This window comes from Acomys minous, assembly GCF_964271855.1.
Source record: "Acomys minous genome assembly, chromosome: 1".
NCBI classification, from domain to species: Eukaryota; Metazoa; Chordata; class Mammalia; order Rodentia; family Muridae; genus Acomys; species Acomys minous.
The window spans coordinates 6,950,370-6,969,928 of record NC_140483.1 but is presented as its reverse complement, the minus strand read 5'-3'; the positions used below and the strand labels follow the sequence as shown (position 1 = coordinate 6,969,928).

The 19,559-nt window shown below is 43.1% G+C and overlaps 1 protein-coding gene across 1 annotated transcript in view; it reads left to right on the top strand.

Moving 5' to 3' along the window:
* Positions 1-19,559, top strand: part of USH2A (usherin) — a 683,333-nt gene that overhangs the window by 259,073 nt on the left and 404,701 nt on the right. The window contains exons 24-30 of the mRNA XM_084773188.1: positions 306-407; positions 3,614-3,793; positions 5,034-5,164; positions 8,720-8,993; positions 14,844-15,047; positions 15,174-15,254; positions 17,714-17,905. Coding sequence (XP_084629314.1) covers positions 306-407; positions 3,614-3,793; positions 5,034-5,164; positions 8,720-8,993; positions 14,844-15,047; positions 15,174-15,254; positions 17,714-17,905 — 1,164 coding nt within the window. The remainder of the gene's footprint in view (positions 1-305; positions 408-3,613; positions 3,794-5,033; positions 5,165-8,719; positions 8,994-14,843; positions 15,048-15,173; positions 15,255-17,713; positions 17,906-19,559) is intronic.

Sequence of the window (19,559 nt, the reverse complement as noted above, 5' to 3'; positions counted from 1 at the left end):
TTTCAAGTGAAAAACAAAACAAAAAACCAGTGCATATCAGGCCAGGGCTAAGGAAACAATGAGGATCAGGCCCTGGGGCTGTGGGAACACCTTAGCTCACATGTGAAAGACTGACACAGAGGCCAGCGTAACAGCAGAAGGGAAGACAGGGAAGGGGCTGGTGCTAAGATGTGGGTGCAGAACTGCTGCTGAACCGGACCTAATAGACAAGGAGGTTAAAGCGGATGCAGGAGAGCTGGGTACCAAGGATCTGAAATCCAAAGATTTCCCCGATGGAGCTGTCATTCTCCTCTTCTCTCTCACAGGCTCCGCGGCTTCTCCGAATCAGAACACCACGATGGGAGGCTACACTGGACTGTTTCTGGGCGGGGCTCCACAAGATCACAGCATCCTCCAGAAGAGGCTTGGTGAGTTTCATAGGAAGTAGAAACATTCATCGTCCTAGTTTAATTTTGGTTGCTGTGAGAAAATACCCCAACAACACAACTTGAAGGAAGGAAGGAGGAAGAAAGGAAGGAAGGAAGGAAGGAAGGAAGGAAGGAAGGAAGGAAGGGCTTATTTGGTTTGCAGTCCCACATTGTAGTTTGTCATGGCAGACATGCCATGGCAGGAACCTGGAGCAGTTGGTGACATCCACAGCCAAGAGAGAATGAGTCCATACCTGCTTACTCTCCACCTCATCTTCTCTTTCATACACAGTCAAGAAGCCAAAGCCAGTGAATAGTGATGCCCACAGTGGGCTATGACTTCCTATGCCAAACTTCCATTACCCTAAACAAGACTATCCCCCTACAGATGTGCCCGAAGACCAGTCTGCTCTAGAGAATCACTCATTAGGGCTCTCATCAGGTGATTCTAGAGTGTATCAAGCTGATAATGAAGAGCAGCCACCGTAACACTGTACTCAGAACTTTATGTGCAATCTGCTTGCAGGACTTAGAGAATGAATGGGTATTGTTTACATTTTTCACATACACATTTTCATTTTAGACCTCTTCCTTTGCAAAGCACCTTCAATAGCTCTACATACCTTGTCAAAACCTGGGCTTTTGCCAAAATGATTTATACTAATTAAGTAAGACTCATATAATTACAGAATATATATAGAGATTTTTCTAAGACCTTTAATTCAATGGAAATATAATGGGAATGGAAAACTTGACTCTCAGAAGTCTGAGGAACATTCCAAGTATATTGTGTGGCAGTCAACTTACCAGTCATTGGAGAGTCACGAAAGAGGTTAAAGTCAGGTAATCTCAATCCCAGAAGTTCTATAGTTAAGATATTGAGACTGGAGAGATGGCTCAGTGGATAAGAGTATTGTTCACTGTTTCAAAGGACCTGGGTTCTATTCTCAGTACCCACACATTGGCTCACAATTTGGCAGCCTCTTCTAGCCTCTGCAGGCACTGCATACACATAGTGTGCAGTAAGTAAGATTTTAAAGAGATTGAAAGAGTAAGATCTTATCTTAATTAGGATTTCTATTGCTGTGATAGAATACAATGACCAAAAGCAACTTGGGAAGAAAAAGGTTTGTTTCAGCATATGGTTTTTGACCATCATAAAGGGACGTCAGGGCAGGAACTAAAACAGAAGCCATGAGGAACGCTGCTTACTCACTTGTTCTCCATAGCTTGTCCAATTGGTTTTCTTATGCATCCCAGAACAGTCTGGCCAGAGGAGGAACCATCCAAAGTGAGCCGTCCATATCAACTGAGACATTAATCAAGAGAATGCCCCACAATCTTACCCTTGCACCAATCTTATGAAGGCACTTCCTCAACTGAGATTGCCTCCTCTCAGATAACTCTAACCTGTGTCAAATTCACACACACACACACACACACACACACACACACACATACACACACACAGCAAAACCCTCCGACTTTCAGCACACAAGAACATAAACATACTCTAAAATAAAACCACTAAGAGTTACCACCAGGAGGGTAGGGAGTCTGGCAAGATGGCGCAGATAAAGGCATTTGCTGTCTAGCCAGGCAAGCCTAAGTTCAGTCCCTGGGATCCACGTGGCGGGAGGAGAACGCCAGTTCTGACAAAACATCCTCGGATTGCCAGTGTCCACCATAGCACAAGTGTGCTCACACAGAAGCACCTACACTAATAAATAATCATAAAAGTTACATGGCCCTGAAAACCATCACAGTCAAAAGCTTGCTAATGATCTTTGGGTTTTTCCCTGCCTCACTAGAGCTCAAATATTCCTCTCAAAAACTTCAATGTAGCACTCCAGATGCTAGGGCCCAGGGATAAGTGTGATCATTCATGTGTGTGGAAGTGTGTTCACATGCATGTTTGTGTGGAGAGGTGTGTGTGTGTGTGTGTGTGTGTGTGTGTGTGTGTGTGTGTGTGTGTGTGTAGGTTTTATGTGTGTGTGTCTTTTTGTGTATGTCTCTGTGTACATTCCTATGTGTGTGTGTTTGTGTGTCTCTGTATGTGTCTATGTGTTTTTGTGTGTATCTGTACCTCTGGGTGTGTCTATGTGTTTGTGTGTGTATCTTTGTATGTTATGTATCCATATGTGTGTCTGTGTATCTGTGTGTCTCTCTGTGTATCTCTGTGTAAATGTGTGTGTCTCTCTATGTGTGTGCCTATGTGTGTCTGTGTATATATATGTGTGTGTCTCTGTGTGTATGTATCTCTGTGTATGTGTATGTATGTATCTCTGTGTGTGTGTAACTGTGTGTACCTATGTATGTATGTTTGCCTCTGTGTGTACACATCTGTGTGTGAATTTGTGACTGTGTGTATGTGTCTGTGTGTGTGCCTCTGTGTGTGTGTATCTGTGTGTTTGTGTGCGTCTGTGTGTATGTATCTGTGTGTGTATCTCTGTGTACATGACTATATGTGTGTCTGTGTGTGAACGCCTGTGTGTTTGTGTGTACCTGTGGGGGGTGTTCATGCATGTGGGTGTGTTCATGTTCCTGTGAGCATGTACACACACTTGTGGGCATCAGAGGTCTACATCCAATGTCTTTCTTCACTAACCCTCTGCCCTTTATTTGTGAGTTAGAATCTCTCACAAAGACCAAAGCTTGTGGCTTTGCCTCTGCTAACTCTCCAGGGACCTTCAGGGATGCTCCTACCTCTACCTGTAGCTCCTGAACACCAGGGCTGTCAACACAGTGCTGGAGGAAGTGACTCTGGAACTTTTAAGTGGGTGGTGGGGATCCAAACCTGGGTCCTTGTGCTGTGGTCACCACTTTACCAACTGAGTCCTCTCCCCCAGCTCTAAATTCCCACCTTTGAACCTGCTTAGCACTTATTTTGGAGGCTTATGACAAAAATGGGACTAATTCAAAAGGCAGTATTCTTGCTAATAGCATAAAATCACATGCTATGCTATTTGCTTTTTCATCAACCTGTTTCTGCAGATTTATTGTGAGTAAGCCAGAGCCAAACAGAAAGTTGCAACCACTCACTGTAGCTACCAGGGTGGCATTCGCATGAATTGTGACTTTCACAAACTTGGGGTGTAAATGCTTACAGGTTTCCTCCCTTCAAATGTAAGGTAAAATGCCTTGCTGGTAAATAAAGTCCAAACAACTGAATTATGTGTGTTACCCGATGCCTATTACCTCTGCAGAGATAATCCAAAGAGGCTTCGCGGGCTGCCTCAAGGATGTGTCCGTCATGAAGCGTTATAGCCCCTCTGGGACCTGGATCCCTCTGGATTGGCAGAGCTCTGAGAAGCCCGTCCACGTGCATCACAGCTGGGAGGGCTGCCCTGCTGCCCTGGAAGATGGAGCCCACTTCCTGGGAGCAGGTGAGGCAGAGCTGATGACCTAGCACATGTGAGTCAGCTGTCGTCACAATCACACGCTACCGCAATGTCGGCTTAAGGAGACAGAAGATTAACTTTGCCTCAGTCTTCCAGGTTCTGGGGCATGGTTCTCCCAGCCCTGTGGCTTCTGAACTGTTCACGACAGAAGCACATGGGGGGAGGGGAAGGAGGGGGAAACATGTGGCCTTGTGAAACCAACGAGCAGAAGGGAGGCCATACTCCCCTTCTCCTGCCTCCTTGTAGCTCCCAAAGGTCTCCCTCTGGATCCCAGTTTGGAAGGATTTGAGACCATTCCGGAGCCAAACTATAGCAGGGCATCTGTTCCTCTTCATGGTCTCCTTTAACAGCCCCCACCCCAATTTACCGTAATGAGTTTATACTGCAGAAGTGTGTACACTAACTCATGCGTTCATTTTCAAGGTATGAATATAAACTGTAACTGTTCAGATTCATGGCACGCATTCACAAGTGACATCTCTGGTGGGCCCCAGAGCTCTTGGTTTATATGTGAGTGTCACAGTTCCTGTGTATATGTCAAGCGACAGATGCCAGCTCGCAGGTTATTTTGAAAAATGTTGCCAGGGAGTTTTTATTGCTATGATGGGTCAGCATCCCCATTTCCCTTATTATACAATTGGACCATGTCATGTCTGTCTTTAAAGCTCAGCAAGGGGTTAAGCAGGCCTCTGAGGGACAACTGGTGAACAGGGCCCTCCCTGCCACCATGACAGAGGCTGAAGGGGACTGCGAGGTACTATTTGTCACTTCCTTCCCGCCCATCTCTGTGTACAGCCCGTCCTCCAACACCGCCCTGAGGAGGAGCAGTGTGGCTGGGCAGACTTAGACTATTCCTCAGTCAACACTCAGGCCGGCCTCCTGCCTCTTAGTTGATTGGCTATAAAAGGCCTTGAACTATGTGTGAAACAGAACTGTAGTGATGTTCATTTTTTTCAGCATTCTGTGCTTGCCATAGCTTCTTGAGGGACCAAGCAGCGTGTTGGATGTGCATGAGTGTGTCACTGAGGAAGTAGTCTGTTTCCTCTTCCAAGGTAAATGATAGTCATCTCACAGCCCCCACTAGACAGCAGGAGGAGTGTAACGGTACTGATGTGTCTGTTCTTTTGTGGGATTTTTAAATGAATGGAGTACCTCTCCCAGATGTTTGCCACCCGTTGTCAGTGCTTGCACTATGCTGATGTGTGCACATGCTCTTGTCTTCAAGGATTCCTGGAGCTTCGGTCAGATACATTTCATGCTGAAAAGAACTTTGAGATTTCCCTCAAGTTTCAGACCAACCAACGAAATGGATTGCTTCTTTTCATTCACAACAAAGAGGGACCGGATTTTCTTGCTGTACGTTAATGAACTTAATTAAGTTTATTTTAAAATATCAGGCCCAACTTTGAAAGAGATAAATTGTGTGTTTGTACTAGACCAAATTGGGTGGGTTTTTAAAAAAAACTTACTTTTATTTTTGTGTTCTTCTTCAAGTAATCTTTATTTTTACAGACCTGGGAAATGACTTATATGGTTAAGACAATTTTTTAAACTGACTGTTCTACAAATGTTATGATTTGAACAAAATAGAGCGGATGTTAAAATTTAAGAGAATCCAATTTAGTTTCTTGATCATGGAAAACACCTCTAAATTATTGCTTGAAATTGTTTCAAAATGGACTTTATATAGTTCATCCAACATCTGATAAAACACAATATGATAACTACTAATGAGAAAAACACCCTGTCTGAGGACTCAGTTACCATCCTTCATGTTTTCTGTTTTCTTATCTCTAACCAGAATTAATATGAAATCATAATCTTGTGTTGCTTATTGGTATGTATTTTATAGTTTGATCAACATATATGAGTGAGTGTTAGAGATTTTGAGATTTTTTAAAATGTTGCTGTATTTAAAGGAATTTCTACTTATTCACTGTGCTCTAGGTTAGTCACATTTTACATGGAGGTGGTCCATTTTCAGGGCTGTGTAATATGCCTCTACTCAATAATGCCTTGGTTATTTCCATGTTTTTCCTATGGTGAAGAGACTAATATGAGCGCTTTGTACATTTTTTCTAGGTACAGTGTGAGAAGGTATAACTGTTTTCCATTTATCTTTGATGTTCAGTCAGACGCTATTGTCAAAATCGAGTGTAGCACTGGAGAGATGGCACAGCAGTATGGATACATCCTCCATCTCACTGGTCCATCCTGAGTTTATGTTTTTATGTCCTGCCTCTTGCAGCAACAGCTCTCTCAGTGTTTTCTGCACCTTTTAAACCCAGTGTCATCTGTGGTGTGATCCCTCCTGGCAGTCCAGCCCGTTCACCTGCTGGTCGTATGGTGACTGTAGTGAACCCTCTCCCATTGGTCACGCTAAAAGGATGAGTGATTGTTTTAGTGTCACTTTGACCAAATACCTGACAGAATTAAAAGGGAGACACTTATTTTGGCTCACTCTGTAGTGCTTGGCTCTTTTAAGAACATCATGACGGCAGGAACACACTCCACAAGCTTCTGCTTCATGAAGGACAAGGCCTGGGGAGAGGTGGGTGTGGGAAAATGACAGGGACAGGCCAGGGAAACGGGTGACACACACCTCAGTGACCCACATTCTCCAGTCAGCCGGTGCATCCCACAACCACCGTCTCATAGAAGTTTATCCTGATTTTTCAAATGTATGTTTACTTATGTGCACGAGTGCTTTGTGTGCACATATGTCAGTGCACCACATGTGTGCAGGTGCCCATGAGGACAAGAAGAGGTGGAGACGCCATCAGGAACCAGCGCAACTGATGGCTTTGTGCAGCCGTGCAGGTGCTGGGAACCAAACCCAGGTCCTCTGCAAGAGCAGCAGGTTCTCTCGTCCGCTGAACCATATCCCTGTCACCTCTTCTCAGTCTTTTTACCCAGTGAGCTAAACCATGGCAGAGGTCTGAACAAGCAGGATCAGCCCCGGAGATGCCTTTACCTACACACGCAGGGGAGTGTCTGCTGTATGATCAAGTTAAGTCTCAGGGCCTTGATTTTTCACGCACTGTTCTGTACAGTCTGCTGGAAGACCTACTGTATACTTTCGGTTTTAAATGAGATATTATTAAGTATATAGCAAGTAAAAGTAAAAGAATGCATAGCGAGTAGCAGAAAGACAGAACGAGACAGACAGACAGCACAACACCATCACGTCATGTGCTCCAAACCCCTAGCAGAAATCCATTAAGTCCCTCACCTAGAGTTTCAGTGACGCCTGAAGAGAGCAGGATGGTCCCGGGGCAAGACTTCCAAGTGAAAGAACCAGCAACAGTAGAAAGGAGAACTCACCAAAACTGGATCTCAGGACAGTGGGCAGAACCTGAGTGGGGAGGTTGAGGCAGTCGGCTGGAGTTCTCAGTTAAGCTCGCTCTGCATGGATGAGCTTCCATACTCAGCATCCGGGTTCTCCCTCCCGCTGCAGCCACCTTCTATCATAGCAGAGGCACCATTAACCTTTACCAGGAAGAGCTCACCTTCTGCTGTTCTGAAGGACACAGTGATGTCACTCTTGCCCTCCTCTGCTCTTGGTACAGCCCAGGCTGTCCCCAGACAAGGGGACACTTGTCTGACAACACTTTGAGACAAACATGTTTAAATCTGAAATGGGATGGGCCAGCCCTGTTTCCTGAGCCAGTGTCTCAGCGTACGCAAGCAGCACGTGACGTTTGCGAGCATGGCAGGTACCCAGCCAGCAGTTAGTACTGGGCAGTGGGCACTCATGCATTGCTTTATGAAACACTTCTTGGAGACTTCCTGATCGCCAGTATGGTTGTGCTTGTCGTAGTGGTGGGGGATCCCAAGTATGGTCCCTACACTTGCTCGGCAATTGGCTCAAGTGTGGATGGAGCCTTTGCCCCAGTTCCTCTAAATCTTTCTTGAGTGAGTGAGGGGCTTGGGTGTCCTCTGTCCATGTGACATCCCATCACTCTCTTGGCTATGCGAGTGCTCCAGATTGCCCCTTTGCTATCAGTGGGATCTTGGGGGGAACGGAATACCTGCCTGCTGAGGATGCATCATAGATATCTACATAGAGGACATATTCTTTTCCCATCAACATTTAATTTATTTTACTTAACATGCTGATCTCAAACTTTAAGCTAGTCTGCCATCTGATTTCACATCTAAAGGTGCTAGGAGTGTGTATTATGCTGGAATTGCAGCTGGCTCAAAATAAAAAAAATGGTAGGTAAAATAATAATGATGTAATATTTTGAGGAGAAATATGTGAATGCTCTCTTACACTGAAAATTTGGGTAAAATATGCTGACATTAGAAAATGGTGCATTAATCTAAAAGACTACACACAGAGGCAATTATGCTAGAGATTCAGATAAAACTGAGACACTGAATCAAAATATATCTTACAAATTTGAAATTGAGTTCACTAACCATTTAAAACAAGCTTCATCAAGCCTGACATTTCATTTTCTTATTGTCTTGTCAAATTTTCCCCCAAATTAAATTGATACATGCAGTCGTATTTTCTCATTTTCTAAGAACTCAAAAATGGAGTCATAGATTCTAGTGTTCTCTGTTCTCCGGTTTGCCAGTCATTTACAGGAGGATTTAATCTGTTAACTATGTTACACACACAAAAAAGCTGGTGTCTCCACAATATCACACTGTGGAGTATCATCATTACTGGGTGTGGATTTGTTAGACTCAATACAACATTCTTCATGGCAATTGTAAGCTTGCAAAATATTTCATTATCCATTACTTCGGCTCTGCTTAGTATAAAGTAGAATCGTTTATTGAGTGCTTCCAGGGAAGTGTCTTTCCTTTCCTCAAAAGAACCGACCTTGTGCTCTCATCTTCGCCGCCGTCCTGCCCCTTTTTGAAGCGCCTCTTTGCTTCTTTGGATTTGAAACACAGATGGAGCTGAAGAGTGGACTGCTGAGCTTCCGGTTACATTCCCGCCTTGTCTTTACTCGAGTGAGTCTCAGGCTGGGCCTGGCGTGCTGCGGTGGAAAGTGGAATACAGTCATTATCAGAAAGGAAGGCTCCGCGGTGTCAGTTGGGGTAAATGAACTCATGGAGCAGACAGCACAGGCTCCAGACCAGACCCCGCAGCTGAATTCGCCTGTCTATGTGGGCGGGATCCCGCCCGAGCTGCAGGACTCCTACGGACATTTGACTCTGGAGCAAGGTAAGTTCCTGCCAGAGCCACCATTGGAAATGGTTCCATCGCGCCAGGCTTTGACTGTACTGTGTTTCAAGTATGACAGAGACTCGAATTGAAATAATACGCAATAACCTTCCTTCCCTTTTCTTACAGATCTTTAAGCTCATAACAAGAACAAAAATAGAGCAATCACTGGATATTTCTTAAACAGATTTGTAATGTATTTTTCTTTTTCTTTTAAGTTTTAAAGATTTGTTTATTTTTATTTTATGTTTGTAGCTTGCCTGAATATATTTGTATGTATGCCTCATGATGCAGTGCCTGCAGAGGCCAGAAGAGGGCATCAGATCCCCTGAAACTAGACTTGCAGAAGGTTAGAGATACCATGTGGGTGCTTGAAATAGAACCTAGGTCTTCTGTAAGAGCAGCTAGCACTCTTCAATACTCAGGCAGCCCCAGACAGTTTTCTATGTTGTTTCTAAGAGTATTTCAACACACCTTATATGCAACATATTTATTCCAACATGCCTTCAGCAAATAAAATTGTTACATACATAAATCAATTTTATATTTATTACATGCATATTTTCTTTAAAAACAGACATAGTTTGAGATTTTTGAATGTTGATCATCTATATGTGAAGGTAAAAAGTATATAAGCTTTATAGATGTAAATGAACAACCAGCAACAACCAGCAAAATACTACAACTAATTTCATATTTTTCCACCTTTGACATCAGAGCTCATTATCTCCATGGCTTTTCAGTAGAATTTGGGACAGAAAAAGCACATGAAGTGGTGGATTTAGTAAAATTCCAAATATACTTGTGAAAACTTAGACAGCTTTATCAATAATCATCAGAAATGGAAAAGAGTTTTCACTTAACCCAGCACGAGCTAAGTGCCCTCCTGGACTATGTAGTGAGACCTCTGACCCAAGGACAAATGGAGGAAGCTCACAGTGCTGAGTGCACCCACCCACAGCACTTCCCCTGAGACATCATCAGTTCCCGAGTTACGTCACCGTGAACAACCTGGTACCACAGTTTGGTACCCTGTTTCAGTCTTTTGTAGTGAGAATTTTTGGTTTCTTTAAAAACACAGAAATGTTAAGGGAATGTTTTTAGTTGTTTTGTTTTGTTTTGTTTTCATCCCAGCTGTGAAGTATGGAGTTGCTTCAGATTGTCCACAGCTTTTGACTACAGAGGTGTGGCCTTTGCCAGCTGTGTTTGGAATTCTAGAGGGATTCTCCAGAGGGTATATAACGCCAGAGCCCTGAGAGACACAGTGGCTGCTGCTCCTGCTGCTGTGGCTGCTTCCTCTTCTGTTGCTGTGTGCTGGATTGCTGGCTGGAGAAATCCGGATGAGAGGGATCGAGTTTTCCCTAAGGAACTTGACGCCCCTGATCATCAAGAAGTAGTCTAACAACACTGATGACCCATTTCCCCTCTAGCCTTCTTTCTCTCCTACATAGTGTTAGGGGTTAGGATGGGTAGGGGTGGTGTAGGGACGTAGGAAAAAGAACCCAATACAGTAGCCAAAAGCCCCGCAGCACTCTTTAGCTTGGTTTTCGCCACTGCTCCACCTCCATGACTTGGGGAAAGCACAGAAACTCCCAGAGCGCAGCCAAGCATGCTCTCACATAGAGAATGTGCTCTGTATATTTTTAAATCTATGCACCATGAATGGTTAAAATTTCCATGAAATAGTCCTTTCCTATTTGGTAAGTACATAAAGATTTAAATGACTTTGCATAGAAAATATATGGAGCGCTGTGAGGAGACATCCAGCCGAGTAGCAGTAAGGAGTTAATGAATAACCAGGATCTCAGACAGTAATGACATTTTTCAAGGCACTTAAGATGTAGCAGCTGCTAAAAATATTACATTCACACAAGACTGTCTAGATTTTTCAGGCTTTCCAGTATTAGAAAGAATCTGGCAATTCTCTGTGAGTAAGAACACCCCGTCCTGTTTACATGGGGCTGAGCAATGTTGGATAAAGCAACCTATTCTGCCAGCCTTAGACTTTAACATCATACATAGCTCTGCTACAATCGACGGCCTCGGAGATGTGAATTAAATGGAATAGCAAGCTGATACTGAGAGAAACTTAAAGTATCAACACAGATCCCAGGGGAACAATTTACCTATACTAGATATAAATATTAAAGCATTTTTTATGTATGCATAGACTAAAATTTCTTGGTGTGCATTATCTGTATTGTGTCCTTGAACCACTGATAAACTATTGAAGTCTAGTATGTCTGAGTATAGTAAGAAATTTAAATTAGTTTTCATCATGACCATCATCTTCATCTTCTTCTTCTTCATCTTCCCAGGTGCACTTGAATGGGATGAAGTATTGATTTAAAAAAAAAATCTAGGCTTTGAGACATCCCCATCCTATGCTTTAAGATTCTGTCTCAGATACTTTGAGATGCATTGATCTACTCTACCTGGATATGTAGTCACCAGAGAGACTGTCCCCCACATGGAGGCACAGCCTCCGGGCAGCCACGTGTAACTGAAATGAAGCATATTTGCTTGCTGTACCTCTTTCAATCCTCTCTTTTTCTTCCTTCATCCTTTTCTGTGCTTCCTAATTAGAACCTCTCTCTCCCAGGATCTTTTTTGGTATGGTTATATTTATGCTATTGTTTCTCTAGCCATTAATGTAATTGTCCTTTGAATCATATGTAAAATTAATTTTCCTTTGTTTTGCAAGTTCTGGGCAACTTAATTTGCTAGACGTGTAGCACCTCGCAGAATTGTGGGAGTTTATCTTCTCAGAAATACCACTTACAATAAGCACTTACATACAGGCCAGATGTAACCAGCCCAAGGCACATAATAGCACAGTGTAAAGTCTGCCCAAAGTCTCTGGAAGACAAGGAAGGGGCAAGCTGGAGCCCAGCCTGCCTGCCTGTCAACACACACACACACACACACACAGATCTTCTGATCCTTCCACAAAGACACCTGGGGCACCTTCCAGATCGTTAGACATTTGGGTGACAGGGACAAGGAAGAAGGGTGGAGCGACTTCTGTTGTTTTGTATGAAGGCAGAGGGAGTAAGAAAAGGTCTCCATTCTGTCAAAAGAAATTCCTTTCTCGGTGTTTTTTTTATCACGTTCATCCAAGTTTTGAAGTGTCTTGGGAGTGTTTGGTGGCACAGAGTTGAGAGGACAAGTCATCCCTTCTGGGGAGTCCCCATTCTTTCTGTTCCCCTTGGGGGGAAGCACAGCAGGATGCACAGGTGAACTCAGCCCTCAGAAGCCTTTGGCTTCGGCAGTTGGTGCCAGAAAATTTCCTTCTGGCCTCACTAGACACAAAATGGAAGGTAGTTACCATACCTGTGGCCTTTCCTGACTTTAAATATATATGCAGTGAATTGGTTTTTATGTCATTAGATTTTTTAACTTTTGAAAATGTGAGTGAAACATAATGAATATCAAACAGACTTATAACCAGCTTTTGGTGTGAGTGTGTGTGTGTGTGTGTGTGCGCGCACGCACGCGCGCGCTCACGAGTGTGCATGTTTTTATAGGCATATATTGTGCCTGCTTGTAAATGTGTGTGCCTTTGCATATGGAGGCAAGAAGTCAACCTTTGGTGGTATTCCTTGTATACAGTTCACCTATTTATTTACATGTTTAGTTATTTATTTTGAGATGATGTTACCTGAACCTTAAGTAAGGGGTGTGGTAGAGAGGTAGCATTTATGGCTGAGCCTTCCATAGCCGTTTCTCTCTGTACTTTGACTAGCTGTGAGTTTTCGTTGCACAAAGTAGTTTCTCAAATGATGTCTGAGAGCTGCACCAATCTCTGGACACAGAGTCATAAATTTAGAGGGCAGGTTTTTTGTTTTTTGGTTTTTTTGGTTTTGTTTTTTTGTTTTTGTTTTTTTTGCTAGGTATTGTATTAGATTCACCCTTGGGGCCTTTGACTTATAGTACCAGGCATGTGTTTCCTTCTCTAGATCTGCCCTTAAATCAATAATAAAACAATTGGTTGCTCCTGTAACATCCATGCCACTATTGTGCCCATTGGCACATCTTTTCCAGTCTGTTATTGTTAGAGCTTGCGAAGTGCATAGCTTGGCGAGACTGATGGTAATGTTTTATCCCCTAGCAACCTGCACATCACACCTCAGTACTATGAAAGCTAGCCAGCAGGGAAGAAGCTCCCTGGCCAGTCACATCTTGATTACTCCACATACTGTGATCAAAGTCTGTGGTATCTTCAGCAATATGCATTTACCATCAGGTTCTGATGATAATCAGCATTTTTAATTTGGTTTCCAAAGATAGGAATTAGGTCCTCATAACTGCAAAAGAAAAAAAAAAGCACTGTGCAGGTTTGAACCATCCCTCCAAAAGCTTTGTTAACCATTCTAAGTAGATCTTTCGGTGGTATTGCGTACAAACATCAATGCACATTCATCACCACTCCAGAATAGTGTGGAACTTCTTACAGCAGCATAGGCACATTATGAAAGTTACTGTTGTTTTGCCCCCTTTGTGTGGGGAGAGAATAGGACGCAGGTTGGTAAGAGGATGCTCACATGTATCATCAGAAAATTACTGCTGTTAATAGCAGAATTCTTTGCTTTAAATTTCCTAAAAAAAAAAAAAATACATCTTATCTCAAGCCTCACTTCTTCCAACTCAATTCAACCAACTTTTTTCATGTCTACCATGTATTGAAGATAGACTAGTAGTATTGATCAGTCGGGCCTGAAGGAATTGGAATAATAACCAAAGGCGTCTAAAAGGAAATAGTCTGTGGCTTAACATGATAGAAGAAATAATAGGATATTGGCTAAACACCAAGGGGAACAATTTGCCTGTTTTACTCTTTATGAACACTAATAGCATACTCAGACTTTTCAAACTTGACATTGCATTGTGCCGAAAGCAAGTGAGTGTTTGTAGGGGATTGTGACTGAAATCTAGCCTGTTCATTCTAATTTGGGGAATATTTCAGGGCATTGTCTGGCCAGACTTTATGGAACTGACCTCTGTCAACATGTGTTCAAAGAAACTGCCATTCCTTGGCTGAGCAGATATCTGTTTGTATTTGCTCCCTAGCAAATACATAGTGAAGTCTACAAATGCATTTGTTCACATTCTCTGCCAGTGGCAGTCAGTGTTTCAAGCTCGGCATGTAGGAAACACACTCCGTGATGTATATGGGGTTAATGTTGTTGACATTGAGTGATGGACTTTGCTAGTGTGAGTGTGAACCTTGTGTGCATTCAAGGTGTATATTTAAGATGATGGAGTATAGAGAAAAGAGTTCAGAGCATTGTACACTTGTCTTTTTCTTCTGGTTTAGCTGGAACATAGTCCATATCTGTGAAATTATTATTATACAGCTCATGGGGTGTCTGGGGTAGGGGCTCCCAGTACATGAGAATCATTTTTTTTGCTGCTGTCCTACATAATCTTTTCATAGTCTATCTTATTCCCAAATCATACAAATTCAAGGGTGATTCTGGGGGCCCCCTATGCCCCCCTTACCACATTGATTAGGCCCATGGAGACTCCAGACTCACTTGTGTGAAAGTTCACATTTTACCCTATGGTTCAAACAATTTAGAAAATCTAGGCCTATATAGGCAAAAAAAATTCTAAGTGCCAAGGTGGGATTGTAATTATCTGTGATTATTCAGCTTTTCAGAATGATACCTTGCAACTATTTAGCCGGATGAAAAGCAAGAGCCGTAAAGATTTCTTGAACAAGGCTTGAAAGTTTAATCACTGTCCCTAACTAAGCCCTCCCCCAAGAGGTAGAACCAGAGTACAAAAGCAGTTGGTCATTAATGACCCGAGCCCTTTCTGTGACACGCATCCCTTTCTGTTTGCTAGGGTTCCACGGCTGCGTAAAAGAGGTTGCATTTACACGGGGTGCTGTCGTTAACTTGGCATCTGTGTCCAGCCGTGCTGTCAGAGTCAATCAGGATGGATGCCTATCAAGTGACAGTACTGTTAACTGTGGGGAAAATGACTCCATCCTGGTTTATCAGGGATGCCAGCAGAGTGCTTACGAGAGCAGTCTCCAGCCCTTTACAGGTAATGTGGAGGCCTCTAAATTCAGTGCTACTGGCCTGCCATTTGCTTTCTTTTCCCTTGCTGACAGCCCACTGTGAGTTTGTATGAAGCTGGTTTTACACTTTATATTTCTTATTTCCCTTTAAGAATACCTGTATCGGGTCACAGCCTCACATGAAGGAGGCTCGGTGTCGAGCGATTGGAGTTGGGGACGCACAATGGGCACAGGTAAAGTCTGCTAATTTTCAAACATGACCATCCACACATATGCCCATGTCTGTGCACATATGAGTGAGGTACTAAGGCAGAACCAGGTTTGTATGAAAATGGCTATGGAAAAACACAGTAAGTCACTGCATTTGAGTTTGTAAGAGATAAGTGCATGCTTGTTAAGGCTTTCACCCTTCTTTAAATGCAGAGAAAGGAAACTGAGTTACCTACAAATTTAATAGGTGCTACTATGCTATTTCAGAGTAGGAAACCTCTATCAATTGTTTGTATCCCAAAAGGTGTAAGGCACACAAGAGGATACCATTAGACAGCGAGATGCTTTCCTGAGTCTAACAGAGAGCTCACTAAAACTCATACTTGTTTAGAATCAGGAATATCTATTATGTCCTAGAAGACGCCTGTCATGGCAATGGCATGCATTGGCAGTGCATTGTGGGGTTCTTCTCAAGGGCAAGAGGTTTCAAATTAGCTTAATGCTTTCAAATCAGAAGAGAAACAACAAGGAAGCATGGCCGAGCAGATTTTGGACACCTGAGCAGCAGGTGTGCTGTACTTCTGACTATGATGGCACAATCTTTCCCAGGGTAACATGACTAGGAGCTATTGATTATGGGTGTTCGGTAGATCAGTAATTTTCCATCAATCTAGTCAAATGTCTGTCAGGAGGCCTAGTACATTAGTGGTGGCTGTTGTCCCTGAGAACAGTTTCCCCAGCCAGTAAGAATTGGCCTAAACGATGCTTTTCACCATGATATTCTTTCATATTTCTCAATAATGGGTTACTGCCCCAGAAACCCTTAAAGGGACCTTCATTTGAAGGATGTAAAATAGTGAGAAAGACCACTAGCAATATCCTTCAAGGCTTGCTGCCTATATATTTTTCAGAGATCATAGGTGAATATCCTAAGATGACATAAATAATTTCCTACTTATAGACAAGACATTCAGGTGAACATTCTCTTAAAACTCTCCTCAACCTCAGAGTGAGTGTAAAATTCAGAATAAAATAGCCATTGGTAAGTGACATGTTTCTACCTCTGTTTCATAACCCGCCATGTTCTTAGCAAAAAATGCTACAAAAAATGTGATTTAGTGGCTAGCTTGAAAGTATGTTATTTACATAGCTTACTCCCCAATTGGCCCAACTGTGGAGCTCTGAAGGCACGCCACGATCTGACCACATATCCTGTGCCACGGGTTCACATTTGCAATCTGACCGCAACACCAAGCAGCTCCCGAGGGCTAGAGAATAATTGCACTATTTAATTATTTTTGAGTTGGTTTTGCTCTGTCCCTTATGAAAAGACCATCTGGTAGACAGTACCATCTTTGCCCTGCACCACATTTCAGAACTAATAAAATCAGCATCTCTCCCCTTGTCTCTTTCCTGGCAACTTGGTTGTGTGCAGTGTTTTCTGTAGACACCTGTAGTGTTTTAAGCGCAGAGTGCTGTTCTCCGAGTCTCCGCTGTCCTTAATGTTCACGTTGTTTCCCTTAAAGCTGTTCTGTTGTGTTGGTCTGAAGAGTAAAGCCAGGGAGGAGACTGTTTGATGTGGGAAACCCGACTGCCTTCCAGCATCCATTGATGGGGCTCAGAAGCCCAGGAGCAGTTAGAGCCGCACTCTTATCCGTCATCCTGTCTCTCCGTTCCTTGGGCTCTTTCTTTGTGTCCCCAGTGCAGCCGGCTGTGATGAAGTTGTTACTGATCAGAGCTGTGTAGATATCTAATAAATAGTTAAAGGTTATAGATTTTCGAAATCAGGGCTCTGCTTGCTTTTATGGTTCCTATGAGCGATCTCATTTTGCTTTGAGATACTCTGAAAAGAATGTCTCCAAAACGGATTTTGAAATCTATCCAGAGCACCAACTCCCTTAACCCCTACCCCCAAATGCAATTAAAACTGTATCCTATGTATCATATCTGCTGGAGCTTGGCTTTTGGAAAGCCATTTAAAACACAATTGAATTTGGAAAGTGGGAATAGCCATTCAAGTACCATGCACAGTCACATGTGTGATTTTTCTTTTTTTCTCTCTCTCTTTTGGCTACATGGAAGGCATAAAAGTGTCAGATCAGTGTGTATAATAACAGTCTAATTACCTCGCTCCAAAGTGGCACATCGTTATATTGCCTCACCTTGTTACCTGCCAACCGTGCACCTCCTTCCTGATGAGTGTTGCTTAAACACGTCGGATACAGTCAATGTTTTGGGGGAAACCTGGTCTCAACTTAAAAGGATGTTATGTCAATGGAGTTTTGAGGGTTTTGAAATATAGCTTAAACTGAATGGCTCAAGATGTGCAGTCATCTTAAATCAATGCTGAAAAGTTACAACTCTAATAAATTGTATTTATGCTAATGGTCGAGCCTGATTTACGGCTGCCATTAGAAGTGAAGGACGGGAGCAGGCGTGCTCTCAGAGTGGCGCTGGCTCGCCCTCCTCTATTCTTTCCCAGCTCCACAGAGTGTGCCAACTCCCTCAAGAGCCCACATCATAAATGGATATAGCGTTGAGGTGGCCTGGGATGAACCTGCTGTGGTGAAAGGCGTCCTGGAGAAGTACATTCTGAAAGCCTATGGTGACGACAGCCCCCGGCCCCGTGTGCCCTCTGCCAGTGCTGAGCTCGATGACACCAACGTCCGAACAGGTAAACGAGACCCCTTAGGAGAGGCCATCTTACAGTTGCTTTTGTTTTGGTTTTGGAAAGCAAAATGTTCTTCGTACTTCATTGACCCAACTACTTGGACTATACACGTTTTACCCAGTGAGAAACAAGAGAATGAGGCAGGCCAGGATGGCACACACCTGTGTGCACAATGCCTAGAAAGCTAAGGCAGAAGAACAGTGAGTTCAAGGCCAGCTCAGGCCACGTTGTAAGTACAAAGCCAGCCTAGGCAATATAGCAGTATCCTGTTCAAAACAAACAAACAAACAAACACAAAAGAGAACCAAACAACCAACCAAACAAGGAAATCAATGTGATGGGATCCTATATCTATTTGCCTAGGATAAAAAGAGTAATTCTACAAAGTACACAGATTCCAGTGAATATATTTCCATTATGAGGAAGGACTAAGTTATAGTATTCATAGACTTTGAATATTTCATAAATGTTGTTTAAAGATCATATAATATATATATAAAATATAAACCATATGCATGTCTACATACACACATATATGAACAAATATGTATATGACCACTTTATACGTATTTTACCATGCAAAACTTTACTCTTTGGGACTAGCCCAAGTTCACAGAACTATTATTTATTGTAAAATTGCTGGTTAACGCTAATTATCTGAAGGTGGAGGGGGTGATAGCCTTGGCCATTTGACTGGCAAATCAGAGAATCCGGTTTTCATGCTGCAGCAGTCCGTGAAGAATGATTAGGAGGGGACACACCCCCACCCCACTGACACATCCTATGACAAAATCCATGTGTGCAGCGAGAGCGTGCTGCCGCTTTAGCAAATGCTGTAGCTGAATTGACTAGAAAGCCAGGGAGAAGCCTTTGTCCTCAAGAGGAAAAGCTTCTGCCTGTAGGAAACTATCTGTATAGCTGGAGTCACGATGGAGGTGTGCGTCTCTGCATGGGCACGTTCTCCCTCTCCAGCGTGTTAATTTTACAACCCTAGGCTCTTATCCCCATCTTTAGAAGTTTTATGTGTAGTCCAAATGTGTACACATGACCAAATTTTATTTATTTTTAACCCTGTTTATTTGTTGTGGGTTGATTTGTATGAGCACACATGCCACAGTCCATATGTTGACATCAAGAACGCCTTAAGAATGTCATTCTCTCGTTCTCTCACTCTACCTTGTGGGACCCGCGGGTTAACTCAGGTCATCGAGCTTGGTGTCACGTTGCTTTACTTGCTGATTCAGTTCATCATCCTACAGCCAAATTTTATACACATACATACATACATACATACATACATACATACATACATACCATGTTCCCCACCTCCTCCTCCTCTCTACCACCTCCTGATGGAAACTCACCCTCACCAAGGCCCCAGCTGACCTCTGTCCATGCTGCACAATCAGCTGAACAAACCAGAAGCTACCACACAGTTCCTCATGACAGTTCTCAAGCAGCACCGGCCCCGCCCCATTTCTGTAACAAGACCAGACCTCCTCTATTTCCATAAGGCCCTTCTCAGAGTCTGCTTTTCCAAATTACCCAAGTGTGAGTGTCTCCTCTTCACCCCACTCACTGTTGTCTTAGTGGTTTAGATCACATTAGGTACCACAATGGAAGAAGGCAAATCCACCATGAGAGGTTTCACTAACCT